The sequence below is a fragment of the Culex quinquefasciatus genome, chromosome 1, assembly GCF_015732765.1.
Source record: "Culex quinquefasciatus strain JHB chromosome 1, VPISU_Cqui_1.0_pri_paternal, whole genome shotgun sequence".
In the NCBI taxonomy this organism is placed as follows: Eukaryota; Metazoa; Arthropoda; class Insecta; order Diptera; family Culicidae; genus Culex; species Culex quinquefasciatus.
The window spans coordinates 17,027,658-17,055,277 of NC_051861.1; the positions used below are offsets into that span (position 1 = coordinate 17,027,658).

The window sequence follows — 27,620 nt, forward strand, 5'->3', positions numbered from 1 at the left end:
AAAAAGAACACAGATATAACTTATGTGGTAATAACTTGAGACAGGGTTGCCAGATCTTCAATGTTTTGGACTCTTTTAAAAGCCCTTTCAATAGCCTAACCAACGATGGGTCGGATGATGGATCCGGACATCGTTTACATACATTTAAGTGAGATCCGGCTTCAAAAAGTACATAAATTTCACTGAAGTGGTAATAACACGAGACAGGGTTGCCAGATCTTCAATGTTTTTGACTCATTGGAAAGCCCTTTCAATTACCTAACCAACGATGGGTCGGATGATGGATCCGGACATAGTTTACATACATTTAAGTGAGATCCGGCTTCAAAAAAGTACATAAATATCACTTATGTGGTAATAACTCGAGGCAGGGTTGCCAGATTTTCAATGTTTTGTACTCATTGGAAAGGCCTTTCAATTATCTAACCAACGATGGGTCGGATGATGGATCAGGACATCGTTTACACACATTTAAGTGAGATCCGGCTTCAAAAAAGTACATAAATATCACTTATGTGGTAATAACTCGAGACAGGGTTGCCAGATCTTCAATGTTTTTGACTCATTGGAAAGCCCTTTTAATTACCTAACCAACGATGGGTCGGATGATGGATCCGGACATAGTTTACATACATTTAAGTGAGATCCGGCTTCAAAAAAGTACATAAATATCACTTATGTGGTAATAACTCGAGACAGGGTTGCCAGATCATCAATGTTTTGGACTCATTGGAAAGCCCTTTCAATTAGCTAACCAACGATGGGTCGGATGATGGATCCGGACATCGTTTACATGCATATAATTGAGATCCGGATATTTATGAAAACACATTTTTATACATAACTTTTGAACTACTTATCGAAACTTCAAACAATTCAATAGCGATGTATGGGACCCTAAACCAAGTCGAATGCAACTGGTTTGGTCAAAATCGGTTCAGCCAGTGCTGAGAAAACTCAGTGAGAATTTTGGTCACATACATACATACATACACACACATACACACACACATACACACACACATGCACACACACATACACACACACATACACACACACATACACACACACAGACATTTGTTCAGTTTTCGATTCTGAGTCGATATGTATACATGAAGGTGGGTCTAGGAGCTTTTAATCAAAAGTTCATTTTCAGAGCAGGATTATAGCCTTACCTCAGTGAGGAAGGCAAAAAAACTCCAGATTTGTACTCTCAGAACACAAACAGAAGGAAAAGGGTCAGTGAACTTGTTCTGGCCGCACAGTTTCTTGAGGGAAAAGATCAGTCCCATTTCCTGATAGACAGAATTTATAAAATTTAACTAATCAATAAAGATATGACAAAATGTAATTAAATCGCAACTCTTATATCATGATCTAGAAACTCTAGAAAGCTCGTCTTTAGATGAGAAATATTGAAATTTGTAGTTTTAATTTCCTTTCACCTTTTTTTCAAAATATTGGTCATACTCCGCTAGCAAGCACCAACATCCCACCACCCACCACCCGCAACTCTCTCCGCTCTACCCAAAACTCTGCGGCTGCGGTGCGAGAGTGTACCATGCGGGAAGAAAAGCGCTGAGCATAATTCGGAAAACTCGCTCTCTCTCTCTCATCACTGCCAACTTGCTTGGATAGCTGCGATCAAACATTGTTTTCGTTGCAGACACCGCGACAGTCGGATAAGACAGTAACAATCGGAAGCAATCATACGAGTTTAGGTGTGTGTGTGTGCGTTTTTTTTTGTGTTGGTGGTAAACAAAAATAGTGCCAGGAAGAAGAAGAAACGGAAGAGTTTCGACTAGCGGCCGATCGAAGATCCAGTGTTTGCTGTAAATTTAAATTTTTGATGAAACTTGTGTGCCCTTTACCCTTTGTGGAACGTACAACAGAAAAGCAAAGAATAACTGTGCTTCTAGGGACCTGGGTTCTTTAATTTTTAAACAAACGCCAACGCAGAGCCGAGGTCTCGTAACCAGGAAACAGGACTTCTCGACAAAAAGAATCGCGAGGTAAGTGAATATTTTCGGTAAACATTTTACTATTAACCAGCAAACACGCACAAATGCTGCCGCACATTGTGTGATTTGGGTTAAAAATAACTGCCCCAAAATGCGCGCACCAGCGCTAATTCTCGGCCTGGGTTCCGATAAAATCTGCCGAATTGGCCTCTAAAAGTAGGAGTATGGCAATGTGATTCTGACCTTAACGTTTATTTGACTACTTAGAAAATTATTTCAGTTAATTTCTGCAAAACATTAAAAAAAAATCCTAATTTAAATATCAACAAAATGTAAAACAAATCTTTCGGAACTTGACATTCTTGAACCCCGGTTGTTTGACACTTTCTAGTTCAATTACCGCTGAAAACATCATCTGTTTTATTTCCATACCACGTCACTGAGCAATCCAACATGACCATCGACTAAACCCAGTGTACAGCAATTCGTTCGGTCAAAGCTTTCCCAGTTTGTGAGGACGGCAGGCAGGTGGTGATTGGAGTTCTAATCACGCCGTCGTTCGTTGGTTGGCCGGTATGTTTGTTTTTACGACTTTTATGGTTCTAATGTCTCGATGGTAATGCCACCCGCCGCGTGCCCGGTTACACCCCGAGTGAGAGAGAGAGAGAGAGAGAGAGAGAGAGAGAGAGAGAGAGAGAGAGAGAGAGAGAGCGCTGTCATAAAACCTGTCCTTTAACCAACCCTGGATGTAGGTTACGTGGAGATGGGAATTTGGGGTGGTTTGTGATGTCGGAAGTAAGGTGAGCATCACAAAATGTTATCTTTTTTAGATTATTAGTAAAAAAAATCAAATTAAAATAATGTTTACACCAAATTATAACCACACATATGTTTTTATAGCAAACGTCATTTTTTGCCAATTTTAATCGTGTACAAAAATAACCAATGAAACCCAACCACCGGTGACCCAACACAACAAAAATGTCTCCAAGTGTCAACCTAGTCGCTTTTCCGACACCGACGACGAAAACGAGTGCCACTTGTATTATTTATATTTTCATTTTCCACTATCCTCCTGAGCTCTTGTTTATGGTTCGTTTTTGTTATTAATTTATACCGAAATCGCATTTTTTTGGTCGAAATCCATTCGCCAATCGCGGCCAAGATTTTGTTCCAAGAGATGTCAAAAGAATCAGATTTCTCTGTAAATGTTTCAACATCAGATTTTTTAAAGCATTTTACGCCACTTTCAAAAGTTGAAACCCACCGGAAGTAAACGTGACGACGCCGGAAGAATGGCTCTCACCTGGCCCAAATATACCGCTGTAGACATTGAATTTTTATTGCCAATTTCGATTGCTGGGGACTGCTCCGCCAAAGATCGCCCAGTATGAGCGAAGAGGGTGCCAATCGGGGCCAACAACCAGTGCGTGAACTTTGTGTAAAGGAACGAAATCGATCTGACTTTGGCATACTTTAATGACCATATTTATAAACAGATTATGGTTCCGCCACCCGCCTCTGTCTGATGGTTTGAGGGGTGAAATAATAAAATTTGGCATTCAACATTTTTTCGGAATGTTTCGTCGTAAATAGTAATGATTTTGCATTCAACAATGAGAATGGTAAGTTTTTTGATTATATTTTGTTTATATGAATTTCTTGAGCAAACAAAAAAGACATTAATTGCCACGTTTTTAAAGTTTTTAAGACAACTTTACAGTAGGACGTGTCCTTGGCCGTTTTCAACCGTTCCTTTTGAAAAATTACCTCAGATTTTAATGAAAAAGATGTTGTACACCAAAACACTTGCCTGTTATAACAATCATTCGTGAAAAAATTAAGTTTGACAACATTTCTCGATTTTTTTAATAGGTCCTATAAACAAATGTAAACATTGAGTTTATCCCTTTCAAACCGTACACAGAAAAAAATCATGGTAATATTACATCTGGGAAGGAGTACATCTTTTATGTCAGAAAAAATGTATAATTTTACCTCTGGAAATGTGTAATTTTACCACTATTCTGGTGTAATGCCACTTTTTTAGTATAAATTGAGGTAAAATTACAACATTAAAGAGGTTATATTCAACCTTCCAAATTTACATTATTTTTTTACTGTGTATGAAAATTTCTCATTTGTTTATAGGACCTTATAACAAAGCCTAGATTTTTGAACGATTTTTTTTCGGTTTTCTGTACATCGAAATTTAACAAAAAATCATTTTCCCCTTTGTGGACAACCTATCGCTCTATAAAATAAAATTAATACTTTTTTGTTTATTTTCGAATTAAAGTTGTTTCATGGGACTGAAAAAAGCATATTTTGCGTTAGAGTTTTGGATGGTTAAAAATCTTTGAAAAACTGTAACATTTGAAAATATTCGAGAAGTTCAGTTTTGCAAATTAAAAAAACCAAACAAATCTTGCCCAATATTTAAAAATATTTAAAACTAAGGTTACTCTTCACTGAAATAAAAAAAATAGTACCAAATTACTTTATTCTAGGAATATTGCCTCTTTTCCTTATTTAGTAATCGGGTTTTTTACTTAATAAGGAAAGGAGCCAAAATTACTAGAATTTAGGAATTTGGTACTTTTCAGTGTTGATTTTTAAAATTATGTGTTTAGAAAAGAGCAGCAAACTTCACATTAAGGGATTTTTTAACTCGAAAAATTGAGGCAGTAATTTCCATGATAACTAATTCTTTTTGTTTGAAAATATGTATACTATTTTTTTAACCAAAAGAACATTTTTTTTAAACTTGATACATTGATGCTTTATTAAGTTTCCTAAAACAAATAAAAAAATATCAAAAATTTGGAAAACATAGATTAATACAGCAATTCCTCACGAAAACAGCATGATTCAAAAAAAGCTCTCCGATCGGCCTAAAATTTTTCTGGCCCAAATATTGCGCAATTCTCACTAATTTGGACTTCGCACTAAATTATTGCTATCGATCGCACTATTGCGACTTGTCAAACTGGCTTGAGAAATTTTAATTTTCTCAAAAAATGATCAAAGCGAGCCGATGTTGCTCACCTGTCAATCGCAATTTTTAAGTGCGAATATCCAGTTTGGTGGACTGCGACTGGAATGTAAATAAACAACTGATAGTTGCCTAGTTTTTGGAAATTTTGTTGTCAAAAGTGCGAGAGAAAAGTGCGGACCAAATCCAAGTTACAGTGCAAGGATCAATAATTAGACCCATATTTTTTTGTTCGGCCATCAGGGTGACCTATGCCGTGTTAGGGTGGTCCAAAAAATGCCAATTTTTGTCGATTTTCGCGCCATTTCATTCGATTTTAGCTGTCTTAGACGCAAAAGAAAGGTGACTAGAATGGATATTTGGTAAAAATAGTAAGAAGTTTCAAAACTCTAGCTTAACATTTGAAAAGGTTGTCAAAAAAAAAAATCAAACCATCATCAACGACCCCCGGGTCTTTTGTGGTCTCTATTGCAAGTTTCTGCTTGAACCTAGGAGTCCGAAGGCTTGAATGGGGAGAGCATCCAAACCTCTTTTTACTCCAAGGAACCTTCCACTCCAGTGTTTGAACTGACGACCTTTGGATTGCGAGTCCAACCGCCGCCAGCGATTCCACCGGAGTAGGCTTGGTTTGGTGTGTTGTTTGTACTTATGGCATGGAGACAACTACTACACCTGGAATGACTTAACGGCCTAACAACCAAGGCCGGGGGACCGACATTTTACTTCCTCATCCGATGGAAGGTTGCAGTAGATGGGAATCGAACCCAGAATCATCCGCTTACAAAGCGGACAGCGTAACCATTCGGCCACGCACTGCCAAGGTTGTATGAAAACTTATAATGCTGGGACCAAAGAGCCTATGTCTGAAAATATTTTTACCTGATTCCTCGGAAAATTTTACATAATAAATCAAAAAATGGTGAAGTTATGATTTCAATACTCTGAGATACGGGTTTTTGCAAATAAAAACCCGGTTTTTTGACGCGCCACGCGCAAAAATGGGAAAACGACAAAAACGGGAACAAATCTGGAGTTTTTTTGAAAAGGACCAATAAACCAAATTTTCAGTTTTTGCTTTTTGGGTGTTTTTCAATACCCCTGACTCAAGGCGGTTCTAAAAACACCCAAAAAGCAAAAACTGGAAATTTGGTTTATTGGACCTTTTCAAAAAACACTAAAACTGCGATAACTTGAAAATTTTAGCGATGACCTATACATGTCTGGAATCCAAAAGTTGCGTCTTTCAATTACAAAAATTTTGGTACCCAAACATATAGGTATAGGTCATCGCTGAAATTTAAAAGTTATCGCAGTTTTAGTGGAAAAAGTCGATTTTTCCCGTTTTCGTAATTTGATAATTACTTATTATCAAGATTTAATCAAATACTGCAAGAGAGATGAAAGACGCGGTTTCTCTTGAAAACCTCTCTTAGCGACGATTCGTTTATATTATCGCCGATTCTTAAAAAATCGTAATTGAATCAAGCTGTTTTATCGTGATAACCATAAATTGCTAAATTAAACACTACTGCAGTACTTTATTCACTTTGCACGTTCAGTTACCACCAACTCGCTACCGGTCATAACATTAACTGCAGAAAGCGACGCTGACCGGGAGACCCACAGTCGACCCCCGGAAGTTCGTAACCACCGTAAATTAAGGATAAGCTCCTAAATACAGTGCCTGCAAGGGGAGAGCCAACACCCATAACGGCGTAGTCGCCGTCGTTGCAACAGCTCTTCTCTGCACACTATAAACGGGTTGTAACGAAGAACTTCCGCGTCATGCAAGGCAAATTTCCGGTTGTGATTTATTTCTGCACCCTCACCACATACGGCGCGATCACACACCCAGTAATGTGTGGGCTTCTTTCTTCGCGGCTGTTTCAATTCCGGTTGACGCTTCCGGTTGGCGCATTAGGGCGGAATAAATTTAAGGGGTTGTTCCATCTTTGTACACCCAAAATAAAACGTCTCTAACATCGAGGGTGGATACCAAATCGTAACACAAATTGACGTTCGTCGTGTAAATTCCACTAATACAGAGTTGTTGCTATGGTAAAGATATTAAATTACACTCAAAGATTCTCGATTTGAGTTTCAGTGGATGAGTTCGTCTCCTATTTTAACTTTACGAATTGCTCCAAACTTGTTTCCTTATTTGGGTGTAGTACACATTAGAGTGTGTAGAACTAGCCTAACAAATGCGATGTTTATCGGCATTGTAGAAATTACGGCATTTTCCGGTTCTGGAAAATTCAAGCAAAAAAAAAAAAGACGAAAGCCCTTAGTATGTCGAACACACACACCTATTAGTTATGCACATGAAGGTGATTGTTTGGCTTTTCCCGGGCAAGCCTGCACACGCCGGATTCAATGGCAGTGTTATGCATTTTTTTTATTCAATCGTGCGGTTACGTGTCCCGCCGGATTGCACTTGTTGATGCAAAAATGCTAACCACATACACACACACATCCATAATTTTCCGACACGTGTTTTGACGGCCCCGGAGGACGTGCACTTCGTGCAACGTGTCCTGATGGGCGATTAATTGGACGTTTAGTGCGCTAAATTAAACAACTTTGTTTGCCGATCCGTTTGAGTTTGAAATATTGCGCTGATTTGACATTTATTGGGACGTGTTGTTTGTTTTTTTTCTGAGACGAATGTCCCCCTCGAGTTAGCTTGGCACAGGGGTACTAGATTAGGTTCTCTAAAGCCTGGTACATGATTATCCGTCGAACATCATATCACAGACAATTGTCTGTGATCGTAGCATGCCTGTCAACGAACATTGAACATAGCCACGATTGTAGATTGTCGTCTCGAGGATTTTCACGTAATACTAATTGGGTATTAAAGCCCTGGTTGCTGAATAGTGGTTCGCAAAACGGCCTCAATTTTGAACTGTCAAAGTGGAACCAATTTACTGTTCGCCAAAAGTAGAGAGTATTGTTATCGATCATTAAAACTTGTTTTTTTTTTTGCAAGAATAATAAATGTGTGGCTTTTAGAACCAGAAATTGAAGTCAAGAAATCTTAAGAAAGTTGACGACGAGATCGTCATTTTTTATAATTATGAATGGAAGTTTTGTCAATGCGGTTTTATTTATACAGAAGCTGTCTTTATTGGTTGATTCCGATTGAAAACCTACTGGTTTTGTGAAAATCTTCTCTGTTTGTTGGATCAGTTTCGCTAGAATCAGCAATGTTTTTTCGCTGGACCAGGAAGATTCCAAAATCAGCCAGGGAATTTATCTGCGACATCACAGAATTACACTCGCAACCTCTTCTAACCGATCAAAACTAAAAAACACGCACAATTTTCGAACAAAAATGTAAAAAACTAGAAAAAATAAAACACATACTACTGTTTATAAAACAGCTCGTTTACCAGTAAGAAAAAAGTCATGTTTGTGCTTGAACAGCCTCCTACTTTGTAGATGTAAACAAAGTGGGATCATTCGAAAATCACGTTACGCATTCTCTCTATTCATCACCCAGCTAAAGCCCTATGTCAATTTTTATGTACAAAGGTAAAAAAACGATTAAAAACCATTTCTGATAGCTTTTTTTTATTTTAATGCATAAAATATTGACAGGACAGCATTTTTTCGATGAATCAATTATGGTCCCCTTGAAACGAGCTGTCAAGTATGACCTTTTCTGTCAAGAAATGCCGTGAAGTTAATTTTTTAAAATTGAATTAAAAATCCATTTTAAATCCTTTGCGGTCGTTGTACTCAGAAAAATAAGCTTGATCGTTGTGAACAATAATATCACAAATTTAAGCTTAATTTTAGGACTCAATTCTCAATCAACAGTTCTGGAAATCGTCATCAATCAATGATTGCCAACTAAGACGTCAATGACTGTGCCACAAAATTATATAAATTTTGAAGCACATTTGGTTTAAATCAAAAATTCTTTCAGTGGCTTCAAGAAGGCAACAACCGGCACATGCTGATTCCTTTTGGTGCAGAAATTCGTTAAATTGAATTTAATACAGAATATTTTATAGTGATGATTAATTTTCTTCGAAAATGATCAACGGCTTCACCTTAATGTTGCCCCTTTTAAACCTTGCGGTTTCGTCAACGGATCCACAGGCGTTTAAAGCTCTTTTGGCGACAAGACTCCGCCTCCCGGGTCTCCTACACGGAGAAAAAAGAGTTCCCAAAATCGTGAACAAGCGTTCATGAAAATGAGAACCTCGAACAAAGTGTTCAAATCCCATGGTACGATTTTGAAAAACGTACCATGAAATTTGAACACTTTGTTCGTGGTTCCCATTTTCATGAACGCTCGTTCACGATTTTGGGAACTCTTTTTCTTCGTGTAAGTGTGATGGTATGACACGTGCGTCCGCCGCGTGATTCGAAGCGGCGACCTCTAGATTGTGAGTCCAGTGCGCGGTCCGATTAATCCACACAGGCAGGCAACTAACATGTTTCTTTATTCATTAAATTTCAAAGGATTTCAAGTCCAAGAGGAATCTGAAAGAAAAAGGATTGTAAGCCCGTCTTACAATCTTATTTTATTTATACGGTTTCTACTCCTGTCCAAGATCCATTCAAGACAAATCTTTCAAGGGAAAAAAGAGAAATTGTAGCACTTTTCGAGATTCTCTAGTAGGATCTGCGTACAATTTCGCAGTGTCATGCAATTCTCGACTCTTAAACCAACACTTTTTTATGAGATTCTCACAACTTCGCTTATCTGCAGTGAATACTATAACGTGCACGCGCTGTTGCTAACACAACCCACTCCAACTCCACCTTTATACGCAGAGTCTCAGAGTCATGTGCCTGTCGGTACGTACAGTACAGCCAGAGGATGCACGCTAGCGTACGCCATAAACTATGTGTGGCTTGATTGTTTGGGCGTTCCGTTGTCCTGGTGCAGGCCACATCCTTGTCGCCACCGCCGGGTTGATGTGAAAAACCAGCCCCAAAGTCCCCGAGCAACTGGGATGATTGCATTTTGTTATGCTGAATTATTCTCAGGGTAGCCATAATGGCGGTTGCTATAATTTATTTGTGAATCGTTGCTGGTGCGTTATCTCGTGAAATGTTTGGTTTTGAAAGGATACCGAGTGCCGCAAGATAGAACACGAGTGACAATACTGCATTTTTTCTCTCTGGAATAATTAATTTGGTTTCGCTCTTTCAAATTATCCAGAACACACCGTGTCCGCAACCCGAATAACTCAATTAGCCATAATTTGTCTTTCGATTTATCGTTGCAAGCCTGGTCACATACTCCGTTTGGACCGTTTCGCGTAAGCAAAGCAACCTGGAATACACTTTCCAAGTTATCCAGCGGGGCCTACTTTCAAAGGTCCTGGCTCACTTTCCCTTTTAACCGGTAGCAGATCAATCAAATCGCGTGAGCTGCAGTGATAAATATCAACTGCGCGATTACCATTTTCCTTCCTGTGGGAACGTAACAAAAAGAGAAGAAACGAACGTCGTCGACGACGCCATGGATTGCCCCCCACTAATGCAGAAGTATATAGAGGTTATCCAGCTGGGAACTAGGATTACTTAGGGTTGATCTTGGAAAAAAGCGTGATGGTCCAAGAGAAAGAGAGAAAAATGGCCTAAGCCTGAAGGTAAAAAAAAGCGGGAGCGGGAATCGATCCCGGGACCTTTGACTAGCAGGGCAATGCACACTGACTAACACGTTTCGATAAGGTAAGAAAGGTCATAAGAAGCCGATATACAGCACCCAGTTTATTTGAAATAATTTAATAAACACACGCATTTCTTCGTAGCTGTGTGTGTGTGTGTGTGTGTGTGTGTGCAACCAACCAAACGGGACCACGCGGCCGCTTCTTACAAATTGAGTTGTTTCCATGTATTTTTAGATCTACATTCTATACATGCAAATAACTCGCATAGGCATTTGGAAGGTGTTAGCTCTGCCGAGCTTCGGTGACCCATTTCTACGCTGGCTAGCCGAGCGCGAGGTACTTCAGCTTTATCGACAAGCCCCGCCCTGAAGAACGTTTGCACCAATCGGATTCAAACGTTATTTAGAACTTCCGAACCCTTGTCAAATGAACAAGGACCCAGCGCGTATATATAGTTGATAGTAACAGTATTCCTAATTCCAGTCATAGCTCACCAAGTCGCGAAGGCACAGTGGTTAGCATTTTTGCTTACTAATCCAAAGGACGGGGGATCGAACCCCGACTCGAGCGACTTTGATTTTTCGTTCATGTTCAGAGTTTCAAGATTTATATTTCCTATACTTTCTCGTTGGGAGCAGATGGGAATCGAACCCAGGACCATTCGCTTACAAAGCGAACACCGTAACCAGTCAGCCACGGCCGCTCCCACACGCATTTCTTCGTAGCTGTGCTTGTAAATTCATTGTTCAAAGATACCATACTGTTATTTGATAACAGGGCCTCAATTTTTACTCTCGACCATTTGCCAAATGGATGTGGCGTTTTTCTATTTTTTTTAACTAATCTTAATCTTTAGGAATTGGGGATAGTGCTTGATCGACCTTAAAAGTGCCTTGAATCTAAGCAGCTTAATGTCGATCAATATTAAGTTGACGTAAACGCCCACTCGTAAGCTGTTCAAGAATGCACTTCGATAAAAAAGGTTCTCTCAGAACCACCCTATCGGACACCTTTGCCATAGACCCAACTAAAATTTTGCGAAAGAACAAGGCGACAATCGGCACCATATCGGCCCTATGGCAGACGGTTACGGCACAAGAAGGAGGAGATAGATTCCAAACAAGAGATAGTAATTTTCCAGTTTTTTCCTCTTCCCTGGGCTGAGGGAGATCCTTCCCGGGCGCACGATTCTCGGCGAAGTGGAAATTGTTGTAGCTTCCTACCTTCCTTTTGGAGTGTGAACTCAGTAGTATTTACTAAAGGTGGAGGGTATGAGTGCCGGTATTTGTAGGAAATTGTCCGCAACGAGCTGTTCGTGGTTTGATTAAATTAAATTTGACGTAGACATCGCTAGCGGAACGCGGGTTTTTTTTTTATTGTTTGAGAAGCGTGAAGCGCGCTTCCCTATAAGGGACGTAATCATCAAAGTAGACTTGAGATATATCGATACTGTCAATTTTGTCATCTGTCAAAAGTGTATTTCCTTATTTGAGTAGTAACTGAAATATGCACAGGGATGTACTTAAACAGGTGCATGTCAACATCATGTCTCCTTCAGATCGAGGTCAGATTCTCGTCAGACATCACACCGGAAGTCGATACTGGCAACCGCTGAAGTGTCACTAATTATATGCTTGCTAATTAACAGAACCCCGGCACTTTCCTCGTGGAAACTATACCCACTTTCTTCTGATTCTTGTCACCACATGCTGGTGGTGTATATCGGTAGCATAAATCCAGACGCCAGATTTAGTTAGTGCGAACACGCAACGTCGCATGTCTGTCACCTTTGGCTTTTATTTAGTATTCCGGACGAAGTATCCAACCGAACGAGCAATTCAACTAAACGTACTCCAAATTTGTTGACTGACCTGCCCAGCCCCACCACGTTCCGGACTCTTCGTTATAAAGTAATTATTTTTAATTTTACGATCAATTACAAGTGCCACCGCAAGCAGACTCCGCCGTCGTGACAGGAACAAACTTTCCTCTGTCGAACACAAACAACGTGCCATTCCGGTCGACACGGACCGAAGTTGGCTGTGCAGCGAAACCTCCGGTGGCAGGAAGGAACAGGAGCATACATTCCCGTATCTGGTGCGGACACAGCTGCTTGCACGTGCCCTGTTTGCCACTTACAGTTTCTGTACCGGGTTGCGAATTGGGGTAAATTGACAAATGACAAGCGAAACCATCCGCCGCCATTATGGAAGATGCGTGTTACTAGCTGTCAAAATTTTATAGCAAATCGAATTGCTGTTCGATAGGGCGCTGCGCGCCTCGTTCAGCAATTGGCAAACGAATCAGAACAAATTCAAGTGGTGTCGAAAGCTGGCGTCGAAACTTTTCTGTGGATAACAATGAGATATTCTGGCCACGTTACTTCCGGGTAACTCCCACTAGATTTAAGAACAGCCACACATGAAAGGAAAAAAAAAAAACAAACTATATCTTTGAGTGTTTGTGCAGCTTGTATTCCCGTCCGAAGAGGATTCTTAGTGTGTTTCGCTTTCGATAGTTTTGAGCATGTTTGAAATGAGAAACTTTTCACATATTCCTACAGCAATCGCGGGGCTGTCAATTCACCCTGAAGCCATCATCACGGTTGAAGATTGACAGCTTTTGCCGGATGCAGATGCAGCAGCGTGCAGCAAGTTTTCTTCCCGGCAATTAGTTTTCGAAGTCCTAGGGGTGGCGGATGGTACTTGCATTTAATTGGAATTGTTATGTGTGGAAAACTCATTTGAGCGCACACAAAATTGTGGAACAAATTTCGTTTTAATTGTCAATTAGGGTTGTACTGCTGCAGGCGGCTTTTTGTGGCCGCAAAAGTGCTACAATTTGTTTGCACAAACAGCAATCGATATCAGATTAAACTGAAGTTTAGATTGCTCCCGGCTCGGCAAGCATTAAGTTTAGATTGTTGTATCAAAATGTCATCATGAGATAGTAAAGAAAATAACAAAAAAAAAAAAATATTCTGGTGGCTAAAGAGGGAAATGAAATGTGCTAAGAGAAATTTCAAACAAAGTCATTTAAATTAAGGTGGAAATAAGATTTTCTTTGGTGCTGGCTTGTTTCTTGTCAAAGGAATGATGGAAAGAGAGGAATCACAAATCCGTATAAATAATTTCAAGATTTTTTAGGTGTAAACCGAAAACGCGATCAAAAATTAAAATGGAAGAATAAGGCTTTTAACTGCTTATTTAATTGTCGGTGTACATGACGCCGCACTGTTTAATCATTTTCTGACGCACATTCAATTTTGCAGTCCAAACCCAGTCATTGAATTGGAAAAATAATATGGGTAATTCTCCGCCAACTCACACAGCAGTTGCCCCGACCCCTCTTCGATTTGCGTGAAACTTTGTCCTAAGAGGTAACTTTTGTCCCTGATCACGAATCCGAGGTCCGTTTTTTGATATCTCGTGACGGAGGGGCGGTACGACCCCTTCCATTTTTGAACATGCGAAAAAAGAGGTATTTTTCAATAATTTGCAGCCTAAAACGGTGATGAAATAGAAATTTGGTGTCAAAGGGTCTTTTATGTAAAATTAGACGACCGATTTGATGGCGTACTCAGAATTCCGAAAAAACGTATTTTTCATCGAAAAAAACACTAAAAAAGTTTAAAACATTCTCCCATTTTCCGTTACTCGACTGTAAAAATTTTTGGAACATGTCATTTTATGGGAAATTTAATGTACTTTTCGAATCTACATTGACCCTGAAGGGTCGTTTTTTCATTTAGAACAAAATTTTTCATTTTAAAATTTCGTGTTTATTCTAACTTTGCAGGGTTATTTTTAAGAGTGTAACAATGTTCTACAAAGTTGTAGAGCAGACAATTACAAAAATATTGATATCTAAACATAAGGGGTTTGCTTATAAACATCACGAGTTATCGCGATTTTACAAAAAAAAAAGTTTTGAAAAAGTTGGTCGTCATCGATCATGGCCGTTCATGGTCACCCGCGACAGACACGGACGACGAAACAAAGAGAAACGCAAAAAGTAACTTTTTCAAAACTTTTTTTCGTAAAATCACGATAACTCGTGATGTTAATGAGCAAACCCCTTATGTCTATACATCAAAATTTTTGTAATTGTCTGCTCTACAACTTTGTAGAACATTGTTGAAATTTTAAAATGAAAAATTTTGTTCTAAATGAAAAAATGACCCTTCTAGGTCAATGTAGATTCGAAAAGTACATTAAATTTCCCATAAAATGACATGTTCCAAATTTTTTTACAGTCAAGTAACGGAAAATGGTAGAATTTTTAAAACTTTTTCAGTGTTTTTTTCGATGAAAAATACGTTTTTTCGGGATTCTGAGTACGCCATCAAATCGGACGTCTAATTTTACATAAAAGTCCTTTTGACACCAAATTTCTATCTTATCACCGTTTCAGGCTGCAAATTATTGAAAAACACCTCTTTTTTCGCATGTTCAAAAATGAAAGGGGTCGTACCACCCCTCCGTAACGAGATATCAAAAAACGGACCTCGGATTCGTGATCAGGGACAAAAGTTACCCCTTAGGACAAAGATTCACGCAAATCTAAGAGGGGTCGGGGCAACTTTTCCCGATTTCGTGTGAGTTGGTAGAGAATTAGCCATATTTTTTTAAATTTTCTTTTCCTGATTTGTGTGCACCTACGTCGAAGACCAAGATTGTTTACTTTTTGCTCTTTGGTCTGACAGTCTTGGTCTGACAGATTTGGTCTGTCAGTTTTATCATGGATTTTGGTCTGGTCTAGTCGAGGGATAGGATACAGCACCTTACTGTTTCTTGTATCGAACAAGCACAAACGTAGCAAAAACTACCAGATAATAATAATAATAATTATAATCTGGTAGTTTCTGTTAATTCGGTATTGACAGTTTTCCATGGTCTGGTTGCTCGATTGGAACCCTGAGAGTGACATATACTCACTCCATATAGGCTCTCTACTGGTGACGTCCTGAAACTTTATCGTTTGATATAATTCTCGTGATTACGACTGTTTTACTTTCTGCCATAATGGCGGTCGCCCGTTCCATTTTCACCATTTTCACTTTCTACGCGTTGAAAAGCTGAAAACCCTTTTATCTTGCTAAGCTTGCAATTTTGGAGATAAAAAGCTTGAAGAATCCAAAAAGTCACGTTTTTCATGGCACCATTTCATTCCAATCAAGTGTTTTAGACCTGTATTTTCTTGTCATGCAATACATTGATTCTTACTGGCATCAGTTCAAAATGAGTGGAAACATAAGCAAGTATATTTTTATTCGTAAATCCTAAACTTGTTTAGAATCTCTCAGACAAGCATGTTTCAAATCAACAATTCAATGTAAATGTGTAAATTAAAAGTATATCCTGCTCAAGTTATTTGATGTTTACATTAGGAATGAGCAGGATAGACTCTTTGTTTACACTTTGATCTTCCAAATGAGTTTCAAACTATTGTGTTTCATATGTTTAGAGGACCTTTAAATAAAAACTCTAGAAATTCTTTCTTAGTTTATTAGTAGGGTTAGTGAAATTTCACGATTTCTGCGGACAGCGTGAAATCCGCGAAATTTGGCTTTTTCCGCGAAATTCCGTGAAATTTTATGTTTGTGTGAAAATGTAACGATTTTTTTTTCAAAATATTTAATCGAATTCAAAAACGAATAAAATAACTTTATGAACTACTGTAGAGTTAAGCGAGTGAATACCCTGGTTTAATTACTAATATAGGGTTAGTAATTTTTGACGATTTCGTGAAATTTATCAATTTTCTCAAATCCTTTTTTTTTTAATAACAACAACAACTTAGTAAATATTTCATCCAAAAAGACAATTTAATTAAATATTATTAGTTTTCAATTAAAAAGCTTGAATATACATGTATGTCAAGTTGATACGAACCATTTGAAGAAATATTCAGTATTTGAGTTTTTTAAACTAACTAAATTTAGTAATATTTTCATTTGCTGTATTTAAAATTTTACTGCTATTTTATTTGAATGGTTTTGTTTTGGAAGAGATTAAAAGAATTAAGCTTAAAATAAAATGAAGAGTATTTTTTTTCTTTGGAATCATATTTTAAAAACATCAAATTTTCATGTTGGGCCTGTTTAATTTTAACACTATTTGTTTATTTGGGTGGATTATTCCAGTGAAAGTTAAAAAATATTACTTTTTTTGTTTTCCTTTCTCATTTAGAATAAAAATTTAAATTTTGTTAAAAATGATATTGTTTTTGCAAATTCTGTAGTTTTTTTTTGAAAAGATCCAATAAACCAAATCTTAAGTTTTTGGTTTTTGGGTGTTTTTTAATACCCCTGACTCAAGGCCGTTTCAAAAACACCCAAAAAGCAAAAACTGGAAATTTGGATTATTGGACCTTTAAAAAAAAAACTCCAGAATTGTTAAATTTAGTATTTGAAAATATGTTTTATTGGCTAAATGTCACAGAAAATTTAAATTATTTTACTCATTTTGACCGTAGAAGATTGTTAAATCCTGCTTTGATATTAAATTCAATAAAATGTAAAATGATATAACAGAAGCAAATTAGCGAAAACATTTAACCTTTATTAGTCGCATATTAAAATAGCAGTTCAGTAAATGAGAATACGCGTGCCTTAGTTACATTTTGTTTCAAAATATGTGTAGAGCCCATACCTAAACCGAGAGGATTTTTTTTTTTTGAAAATTAGGAGAATTTTTTTGTGTCGCATTTAAATAAAGTGATTTTTGTCTGCCTGTGTGGATCAATCGGACCGCGCACTGGACTCACAATCCAGAGATCGCCGGTTCGAATCCCGAGGCGGACGCAAAAAATTCTAAGTGTAAATATAGATATTCGGTGCCCTCTCCCCGTGCCCATACCTTCACACTTAGGAGACCCGGGAGGCGGAGTCTTGTCGCAAAAAGAACGATACACGCCTGTGGATCCGTTGACAAAACCGCAAGGTTTAAGAGGGCCACATTATAAGGTGTTACGTCGATTCCGTTTTCCGATTTTTTTTTTTTTAGTTTATTGAAGAATAATATATAATGAAGCATAAAAAGTAGATTCTGTGATTTAAACATAGGATTTTCAGAGTCATTTGAACATTTTTAAAGTTCCGCGAAATTTGCGTGAAATTTGGTGTTTTGAAATTGTGGTCCCGTGAAATTTGCAATTTTCGAGCGTGACAATCACTAAGCCTATTTATTAGGTTAGTTTTGAAGTTGGATGCATATAAGCGAGTCGATAGGTTTGGTTATGTTATCTTGCAAAAAATCTTCTTTTGAATTCGTTGCCCCGTATGGTTGTAACCTCGGTTGTAACAAAATGAACCATGTGACCTATGTTTTTTTTTGTCGTTCGACTTTCATTGTATTATTTTCTCTATGTTAGAAAATGTAGTACATGCTAGGGGAAAATCTCGTATATTTTACAGGTTAATCACTCGCACCTAACTCCATCCAATTTGCTGATTTTCGCTATTTAAACTATGAATTTTGTGAAACTGTTGATAGAAACTTGCTTGCTCACTTCCTTTTGAGCTATTTATCATGCGATTTCAGTTTAAAACGCTTTTTAGTAGCGGTAATTGAACGTCAATGTGCTGATATGGCAACATTAGAGGCACGCTGGAGTTGGATGCTGTTCCCCTGTTAGAGCCCACTCTAGAAATGAATTAAGAAAAAAAAACAAACAATCCTAAACAAACACAACAAACAGCGACATTCCGCACGGTTTAGTGCTATGCGGGGTCATTTAAGCCGCGACACTTTTGTTGTTTGTCGTCGTCGCCGGAAGTGTACCTCAAACGCCCGGTGTGACACAGATTTTTTTTTTCGCTGCTGCTGGCCATGGACGCGCCTGTTCTGGGTTGCGGCGCACTCTCGCGTCGTACGTGTGATGCAATGAATGTTGCATACCGATAGGCGCCCACGCAGGGCAAACGTCGGTGGCGCCCTCTGATGTGTTTTTTGTTTGTTTGTGCTTTTTGGAGCTTATCTGGGTGGCAGCTGTCCGGTTTGGTTTGGAGGTTTTTTTTTTTTAATTTAGGAGGGGCAGGCAAAAAACAAACTAGAACTCGTCGTTCCGTTTGTTTGCGCAAACTGTCACATAAATGTCAGGATCCGCCGCGATGCGTCAGCTTGCAGGGCGACTATGATTGTGATAAATTATGTCACTCTAGTGCAACGGGATGATGCGGACTGTTTTTATCGTTTGAAGACGTGTTTTGAAGTTTTTTTTTTTAATAAACTTTATTTCACCATGCTAACATTTTATCATTTCCAACGAAACGATAGCCAAGCGTTGAATGGCGGATTTTTCCTCCGTTGAAAGGTTCCGAAACGTTAACCACCAAGGGAAGGAACCGTTTGGAGGGGGCTAACTCGAAGCAATTTCTCGGATCGCCGAGTGGATCGAACCATCCAACTCCGTACGGATCTCGTTGAACGTCGTATAGCCGTAACCATTCAAGCTGGGGTGGAGCCTTCAGAACGCTGTACCTTGTTTCACAGTTGGTGATGAGAAGTTTCTGAAATGTGTGGGTTGAGAGTTCTGTTATATGTGTTAAGACACATATTTTCTTCATACCTTTAGATGAGTTGCCTCGATTTTATTCGGTAGATTAGATCCCGAATGCAAATGTAGGACTTCGACATTAGGCAACTCTTTTAAAATATCGTCCAACGAATCCTCAATGGATGAGTTCAGTACGGTCAACTTCGTGACTCGGGTTGTGCGGAAACCAAGCGATCGCTTTCGTTTCGATGTGCCGGGTAACCACTTCAGATTCAGTTGGTTGACATTTGGGAACTCTGGAATGGTGATTTCCTGTGCTTTGTAGCCGCGCAGAATGCCCAATCGACGGACCACGTGGTAGTCCCGAAGGCGTAGAAACTTGAACACTGTTTCTTCCGCGATCAACGCGTCAAGTTTAGGGGCGTTGAGCTGCAGAGTGGTTGAACACTTTATGCGCAAAAGGGTCAGCTTGCAAAGATTAGGGCAGTCAATGGGCGTTGCGGTCGGTAGCAATTCTATCGATTCCAGATGAAGTTCGTAAAGTTGCTGCGTCATAAGAAATTCTATTGAGATGGCTTCTTGTAAAACAGCTAGTTTCAGACTTTTCAACTCTTTGGCGTATCGAGATACGATTCGCAGATCCTCTGGAGCAGGTCTTGTCAGATTCAGCCAGATTAGATTCTTCAAAAGACGACTACTGTCAGCTAACTCGTGATCCTTGAAGGCATAACCATCAATCGTAAGCTGTTTCAAGTTTAAGATATCCGAGTCGAACATACTGCTCCCAAGCAGACTGTAACAATTCAGATGTGCTGTCCGAAGAGCTGTGCAGTCGAACATCATCAGGTTGTCTTCATGAAGCACTAATCGATTAACGCGAAGGTTTTTAAGTCTCGGTACAGTAAATGTAAACGAGTGAGGCATTTGACAACTGCGACTGGGCAGCGATCTCTCTCTCCAGTTCAGGTTTTGTAATTGGCGTAGGTCAAGCAAGCATATTTTAGGCTCGTGTTCGCCAACTTGGTAGTGCTGCGAATCTTCAAACTGTTCCAGCACGATTTCCAGTTCCAGCAGTTCAGCAAAACAATAACCGTAACTCTGCAGGAACAGTACCAAGTGCTCGTACTGACCCGTAATCCGAAGGGTTTTCACTGACCATCGACTGAGGCAGGTTTCCAAAAGTATTCCCAAAAGTGTCTTTTTTATGAGGATGTCTTCCGTGAAGAAGATCTCGATAGATACGGACTCGTACTGTCGATGGCTATCGACCAGCAACTGACGATCGATATAGGAATCCTCGTTCGCTCGAAGTTTGTTGTTTGGTCTCACCTTGGACAGGCAAAGATAGGTGCCAGCGATTAAGGATGCAGTTCCGGTGAGGCGATACCAGCGGCGATTGACCAGCGAAAGTATCTTTAATTCGTTCCATGAAAAGAAGGAAAATATGATCAACAAAAGTTCCTCCGGTAAAGCTTCCATATTGCGTTTTAGCTACTGGCTAGTCATAACATGATGACTGTTTTTAACTAGCTGGCACCACCATTACATATAGGGTAAAGTTCGAATTTTGTACAAACGTAGGACTACCGTAAACTGTGTTGTCCAAAGGGATCCATCATTGACTTGTTATTCCAACGGATTATTTTGAAAGGACGAGAATAGGTTCCGCTACTCCATACTTTCAACAGAAGAGTCGCATCGTAGTGTACATTTGTACGCTGGTCTTAGTAGTGCAGCGCGGGAAAATCCCGCCAACTGCGATCGTGTGCGTTTGACCAGAAGTATGCATTTGCCTACCTACCAAGCGATCGTACGAACTGTGAGAGTCGCTTTAACTTATACTAAATAAACTCACAAGCCACGTAGCATTGATTGGTTAGAATATCTAGTTCTAATTATTATTTATGTTATTTTTAAATTCATTGAAAACATTCTTAGTCGATAAAACTACTCGTGGCCGCTTAATTTGACAGCCAATATTAATGAAAGCACCATCCACGGAGTCAATCGCCTCGAAATCAATCAAACTATCCCGGATGGCCATTAGACTTCTTCACGGTTACGGTTCTCGGGCAGCCAGGTCACAGGCCCGAGGCCATCGTCACGCGATGAACCACCGCGTGCTGACGCAAATTTCGTTGGCCGATATGGTGGTGGCTTCCGATGTTGACGAAAGGCATCCATCAGCGTGGGGAACCACCCCCGGAACGTCGCTCTGCTGACAGCCGGACGGATGGATGTGCTGCCATCGCCGGGGCTCATAAATCATTCTCCGCGTGTCATGGTGGGAATCTAACCGAATCGAACCGAAACTTGTCAGTGGAATTCACTAGATAAAATCCGACTATTGGCATTTTTACACGTAAGGGTTTTTTCTTTCAGTAAAAATATGAAAATTAAAGTTTATAACCATTCCCATCGGTCGCCTATTGTTTGCTCATCAACTCGAAAACAAACTAACAAATACAAAATATTTTGTTTAGGTAGTTTGAAAGTCAAAAATATTCAAAACGAACCGCAATCCAATCGAAACCATTTTACGATTCAAACTGAATTTGAGCCCCCGGTCTGTCCGTCGCCAGTGTTGTGCCGCAACTGTCTCATATCCCATTGCCGTGACCTGCAGCCAATAAATAAATTTCCGTTCTAAGCACGTTTTCCATTTAATTTTTTGTCGCTAATGTCTATACACTTTATCACGGCTGCCACCGCCAGCAGGGACCGGGGGTCGCTTTTGGCGTAGGAACACACATATTCACCACATCATATGCGGAATGATAGCCATTTTCCACCGGGTCAGTCGAAATGTGGAACACCAGTCGATTTCGCGAATGGCAGGCAACACACAAGTGGCCAGAAGGGTTATCTTTTATTGAATAAAAATACACTGAAAATTAAAATAAAACAGTATATTGAAAATTATGAAAAGTTTTAAATTTTCTTCATATGCTTCCGATTTACCACAGTTGACGGTAGATTGGGGTGACAAAAAAATGACATCAGGGATATCTTATGACTTGATTCCTTAGGCAAAAACATCATCTTTAAATCGGTAATAATTCATCAGGGTTAACTCGGATCGTTTTGCGATCTTCAACAATGTTGAATGTCATAACGTTAGAATCTCATACTTGATCCGACACATTTAACGCCACCTTTTGTGAATTTTTTTTATTTTTGCTTTGGTTGGCTCAAAATTGGCACAGTACTTTATTTCAACCTAAAAAATCAAGACAGGTAGTTTTGCTCAAGATTTTTAATTTTTGTTTTTTTGACGCTCTTCGGTACATGAATTTTAAAATGGTATTTTGGCATCCCTTTACATCCCATGTGATCAACAATATCGGACCGTGGAAGAGTGAAAAGTATTTAAGTCAATATGCCTGCCATTTTTTTTATCCAACGTATAAAATCACTATTTGCATTTTAAAACCCGTCAACTTGTTCTTCAAAATAGACAAATCTACACCAATTTTGCTGAAATTTTCACAAAAACTGTGTTTGACCTTTGGTTTGACCCCCAATGTGTCGGCCTTGATTGAAAACTCGAAAATTAATCGAAATTTTCGATTTTCTTTCACGTTCAAAAACATAAAACCACCAGGCCGATCACTACTTCTATATGTAGAATTGACAACAATCCATGAAAAAAATTGCAAAACGGAACACCCTAGTCATTGTTTGCAGTTCCGAAAAACACATTTTAAATTGAGTTGCACGTCAAATGTCAAGTAAATTCATCGCTCAAATAAAAAAAATTAATGGTATTTCTATCAGTGCTTAGAAGTATAACTTTTCAGTCCTTGTATAACTTTTCGATTCTGCATTTTTTTAGAGAAAAGTAAGCCATTTCGTCGTTTGAGAGTGACAAGAAAAATAAGTAGTTTTACGGAGGAATTAAAAAAATAATAAAAAAAAAAATCCAAAATGTGCACCTAATAAAGCCTATTAAAAAAGCCAAAAGGCACTGTAAAAGATGGCGTGATAACAGGGTTGAGATCATAAAATTCTATTCGAGCGGACTGGATAGAATCGGACTTTGAATTTCGTCCAAAAAACCGTCCTACATCCTGCATAATAATTTGTTGAAAGAAGGATGTAAAAAAAGGAACATAAAACTGACGATGGAAATAGTTTCCAAATCGACTGGAAATCGAAGTGATAAATGTTTCCGACAAGATTGGGCCGTTCACGGTTCATTGAGTTTTGATCTCGCGAAAAGTTTTGTGAAAAATATTTAAAAAATAACAACAGTTTAGACTCGATTATCCAGTCTTGGCAAAATTTCACTTCGGATAATCGAATCAATAAAAACAAATTTTTTTCGCTGTCTTATTTTTGATTGTAGTGCTTTAGTACGACCCTTAAACTACTTTTAAGTGATTTAGAATTTTAAAATTCAAGATGGCGGCAAAAATTGCGATGATGAATTATTGTAAAAATGCATTATTTTTAATTTTACAGACAATCAACCATTCAAATTTGACTAAAATGAAGACGCAGAACTTGAATTTGATGTTTAAAGTAAGATAATAAATAAAATCGAAAAATATTTTTTTGTCAATATAATCGAATTTCAGATAATCGAGACTTCGGACTGTAGGAGAAATATGCCCATTTTAAGCCAAATAAGCGGTCGTGTTTGAATGATGCTGAATAATCTGGATTGTTCCTTGAAAATCACTAAAACCATGTACACCAACGAGTAGAGCAACTTTTTGTGAACATTTATGTTTATTTTCACTTTTATTAAAAGTTATGCTATTCCTTTTACAAGCATTTAAAAAAAAATATTTCAAAAATGCATTCTAATCAGTCAAGTGCATTGGGCCACGCCAATTTTTCTATTTTCAGTTTAGTTCTTTTTTTCTTCCAGCGCTTTTTAGGGTCTGCTTAGTGCTGCCAAAATTGATGAAATTTTAAGCGAACACTCACGAAAAGTAGCATTCATAGCGAAAGTTTCCTGGCAGCACTTGCTCACTCTAACAGGCGCTGCACCAGCATGTTGGTGGTGTTGGTGACCACCCTTTGTTCTTTATTTGCCTTCGCTCCTCGCTCGGTTTTCTTCAGCCTTCGATTGGAATGTGTAGTCAAAATTGAAACGTCAAAAGACTTAGCGCGTTTGTTTTTTTGATGGTGCTTGCTAATTATTTACATTTTTCAGGATTATTTTTCACCGACATGTTGTCGGTAGTTGGAAGCAATTTTATATCTTAAGCGCTTTGAAATCGTTAGCGCAAGTGAAAAGATATTGATGGCGACTTTCGTTAAGCAGTTAACCTCTAATCTTGCGTGTGGATGTGTGTGCCAGCAAAATGATGAGAAATGGTTTCGCAAAATAGAAATTATGATCAAAAGTGCATTAAATTTGATCTTTTTGGCCAGTAAATAGCATACATTTGCGTGCTTACTCGAGGCGGTGCTGTTGCTAGTATGTTTATAGCCTAAATAGTATTTTTGGAGCTTAAATCGAGCCTCAAACTCTCCATATGACGAAGATAGGTGTTTCATTAGAAAGGGTATATTTCCCCTAGTTAATTCACTTATTTTTGTCAACTTTTATTCCAAAAATGGAAAGTGCGTCCAAACCACTTTTTCATGGAGGATTTCTTTGAAACAAAAAAAAATACGTTTTAGTAATCTTTTAAAAGAAAAACAACCGAATCGAAAGAGCAAACGGAAAATTAAGTGATTTTCGCCACTGATTCGAATCTGCGTTATAAAAAGCTGAATGAGCTCTCGAAAAAAAGCGCACACGTCACATTTCATGCAGCTCCAAACAGTAAATCGGCGGTTCCCCCCTCCCGCCATCTGGTGGGCACGTTCGTCAACGTGCTAAAGTGGCATACTGCGATGGAATGTGGAATGTCACCACGTGGTTCACATATTGTTGTTAATTCATCGAGCCGGAGTGCATCGAACCCTTTTCCACTTATTCCTGGAGGAGGGAAAAGTTTTTTTTTTCTTTCTCTTCTCGGCGTTCCGCGCTTTTTTGCATCGAACTATGATGGAAATGATAAATGACGGTGCTGAGTGGGGTTTCCCTCATACAAATAATGATGACGACGACGTCGACGGTGATGGAGCTTTCACTGTACTGGTGAGAACTGTTAAAAAAATACTCTACATTTTTTCAAAATAGTGTGTAGTGTTAATTCTTTATTTTCAATATGCAAAAATATAATAAAATATAATTTCGTTTCAATTTTTATCCGTAAATGGTACTTTTAATTATTAGTTTCAACTGTGCAGAATAAAAGAAAGAATATCGATGATGGATGCTTCCTACCCGATGCTGTGCAGCTGGTTGGAAATGGGTAATATTGTTCTATAAAGGCATATTGCCACTTGAAATTGAGTACCCTCGAGCTTGTAGAGCTTTTAACAGAGTGACACTTGGTACTGAGCGCAGCGGGTGTTGCAACTACTTATATAAAATACTGCTTTTTAGCTTAAATTTAAATACTGAAACTGAAAATATCAACACATTGTGCTCTTTGGAATTCTTAGTTCATGACCTACTACCCAGAAAGTAGTTTAATCGAAAGGATTAAAATCCAGCTTTTTTATTATAGTTATGCACTTATATCACCCCACAAGAATGTATTGATACCTCCATCGATTTCTATGACTTGATGGAACCTTAACATGTGGTACTACTTCACAACATCAACAAGATCATTTTTCAAATCATTATTGGTCAATGGTGATGAAACAGCTAAAATTGTATGCTTTTATCACGTTTCCTCCTACTCGACGATTCAAACGCTTCTCCACCATCCAATATAGTTGCATAATCACCATCCACCGCGGCTGATAGTAGTGGCCCCCAAATAAACCGTCTGCCGAAAAGCCAACCACCGCACCGCCTCCACCGAGCCGCGTTAGCAGGTCATAATTAATGGTTACATTACATCCACTTTTGGCAGAAGGACAAGGCAATAAATTGCAGCAGCCCACGAGGCCGGTCCCGTGTCGGAGTCCGGGAAAAGTTTTTCTTTCCCCGGAAAGCGAACAAGCCCAAAACTTTGTTTGCTCGTCCGATGGAGGTCTGATGCAGCCCGGAAAAAACTTGGTTTGCTTGTTAAGATGCAGTTTCGTCGTCGTCTTGGAACAAAGGCGAAATCTGTTTTCCGGAGAGGAGAACTATAGAGGGTAGTTTATTTCCGGGATTACTTTTCTTGGGCCTCATTTGCGGAGAAGAGAGTGGAATTGTTTGTGAAACAATTCACAAGATAAATAAATAAGCGAACAAAAGCATTAATTACAGCTAATTCATCGAATTATATCTGAGGTTAACGTAACAGAGTAGGCCTGGCCGCTCAATAAGTATTGACCAGATGTTGAAACAAAGTGACCTCCTAACTGTTAGGTATTTTAAAATCAAATTCAAGAGCTGCACTCCCTGCGAACGACAAACAAGCAGTTATAAAAAAATAACTTTCTTTTCATCTACCTTCACAGCGTCACCACTGTCAATGTCGTGAGCCCGGTTACCGCCGCTGCCAAAGCGATTAACAGGACGGAACCGGAAACGAATCGAGCCCGTGACACTTGACGATAGAACCAAAACAGCAACAACAGGGTAAAAACAACCAAACCGGAACAAAGTAACAATCGAAGCAGGCCAAACAAACCAGTAACTATCGCGGAACCAACAAAAACCAAGCACATACGCTCATACAAATGCACACAGACACAGATTGACACACCCGAGGGGAGACAGCTTTTTAAACTATAGTATTAGTAGTCTAGGGACATCAAACGAGAACCTGCAATCCTTGTGCCACGACCCACATCACGCCATCGGTTTTAGTCACGGTTTTTAGTGTACTTAAACAAAAAAAAAACTAAAATCCAAAACAACAACCAAAACACACGGCATAGTCTAGTATTTAATACACACACACATACACAAACACATACACACAAATGGAGCGAAAACTGCTGTACGCCTTCCGGGGCTGGATAGCGTTCGTGGCCTTTATGGACCTGGGAACGGCGGTGCGGTGCTACATCGAGCGGAGGAGCTTCCTCGGGGATCACTCGGAAACGCAGTTTATCGAAGGTTTGTAATCAAATTAAATTTTATATAGAACGTCAAAACTCGAGTTACTAAATATCGTGCATAAATCGGTTGACAATTAAGTTTTTATTAGTTTTTAAAATTATACAAAATAATGACCCTGACGAAATTGGTCAAAATTATCCCATAGTTCTAACCATTTTAAACAAAGTCCTTTAGGGGGTATATCAAATAATTAAAAAAATCAACTTCCAAAATTTCAACTTTTTAGAATAATTTTAGCTTAAGGACCCCATTTCATGGCCAAAATAATAACCCCGACGAAATTGGTCAAAATTATCCCATATGTTAAATATGTTATGGACACATAGAAACTTTTCCATTTGTGCGATTTATGGCAATTTTATTTAAGTCAGTATACCGAACGAATAACAAATTTTGTTATTAGGAGAGTTTTTGAAATGTATAACATTTTCTCTTATTAGCGTGTTATTAAACATTTT

General features: G+C 38.8%; 2 protein-coding genes across 4 annotated transcripts in view; one reads left to right on the forward strand and one right to left on the reverse strand.

Annotated features, from left to right (window-relative positions):
- LOC6042402 overlaps positions 1–27,620 on the forward strand; it is a 45,552-nt gene that overhangs the window by 4,674 nt on the left and 13,258 nt on the right. For 2 of the 3 annotated variants that reach the window (XM_038267078.1, XM_038267077.1), the window contains exons 2-3: positions 1,667–2,012; positions 26,556–27,159. In XM_038267078.1, coding sequence (XP_038123006.1) covers positions 27,024–27,159 — 136 coding nt within the window. In that variant the 5' untranslated portion in view covers positions 1,667–2,012; positions 26,556–27,023. Of the gene's footprint in view, positions 1–1,638; positions 2,013–26,555; positions 27,160–27,620 lie in introns of all 3 variants that reach the window. The other variant, XM_038267079.1, reaches the window with a different exon arrangement.
- LOC119771256 lies at positions 18,800–20,632 on the reverse strand. The gene is made up of 2 exons (XM_038267075.1): positions 19,164–20,632; positions 18,800–19,104 (listed from the first exon to the last, which is right to left on the reverse strand). Exons 1-2 carry the CDS (start codon positions 20,568–20,570, stop codon positions 18,832–18,834), a joined length of 1,680 nt encoding a protein of 559 aa, XP_038123003.1. The 5' UTR covers positions 20,571–20,632; the 3' UTR covers positions 18,800–18,831.

Bases quoted from the DNA above. Each gene is read 5' to 3' on its own strand.
- LOC119771256 (XM_038267075.1), bottom strand. From the start codon at position 20,570: ATGGAAGCTTTACCGGAGGAACTTTTGTTGATCATATTTTCCTTCTTT. The intron at 19,105-19,163 runs GTATGAAGAAAA...CACACATTTCAG, and splicing joins TCGAGGCAACTCATCTAAAG to AAACTTCTCATCACCAACTG.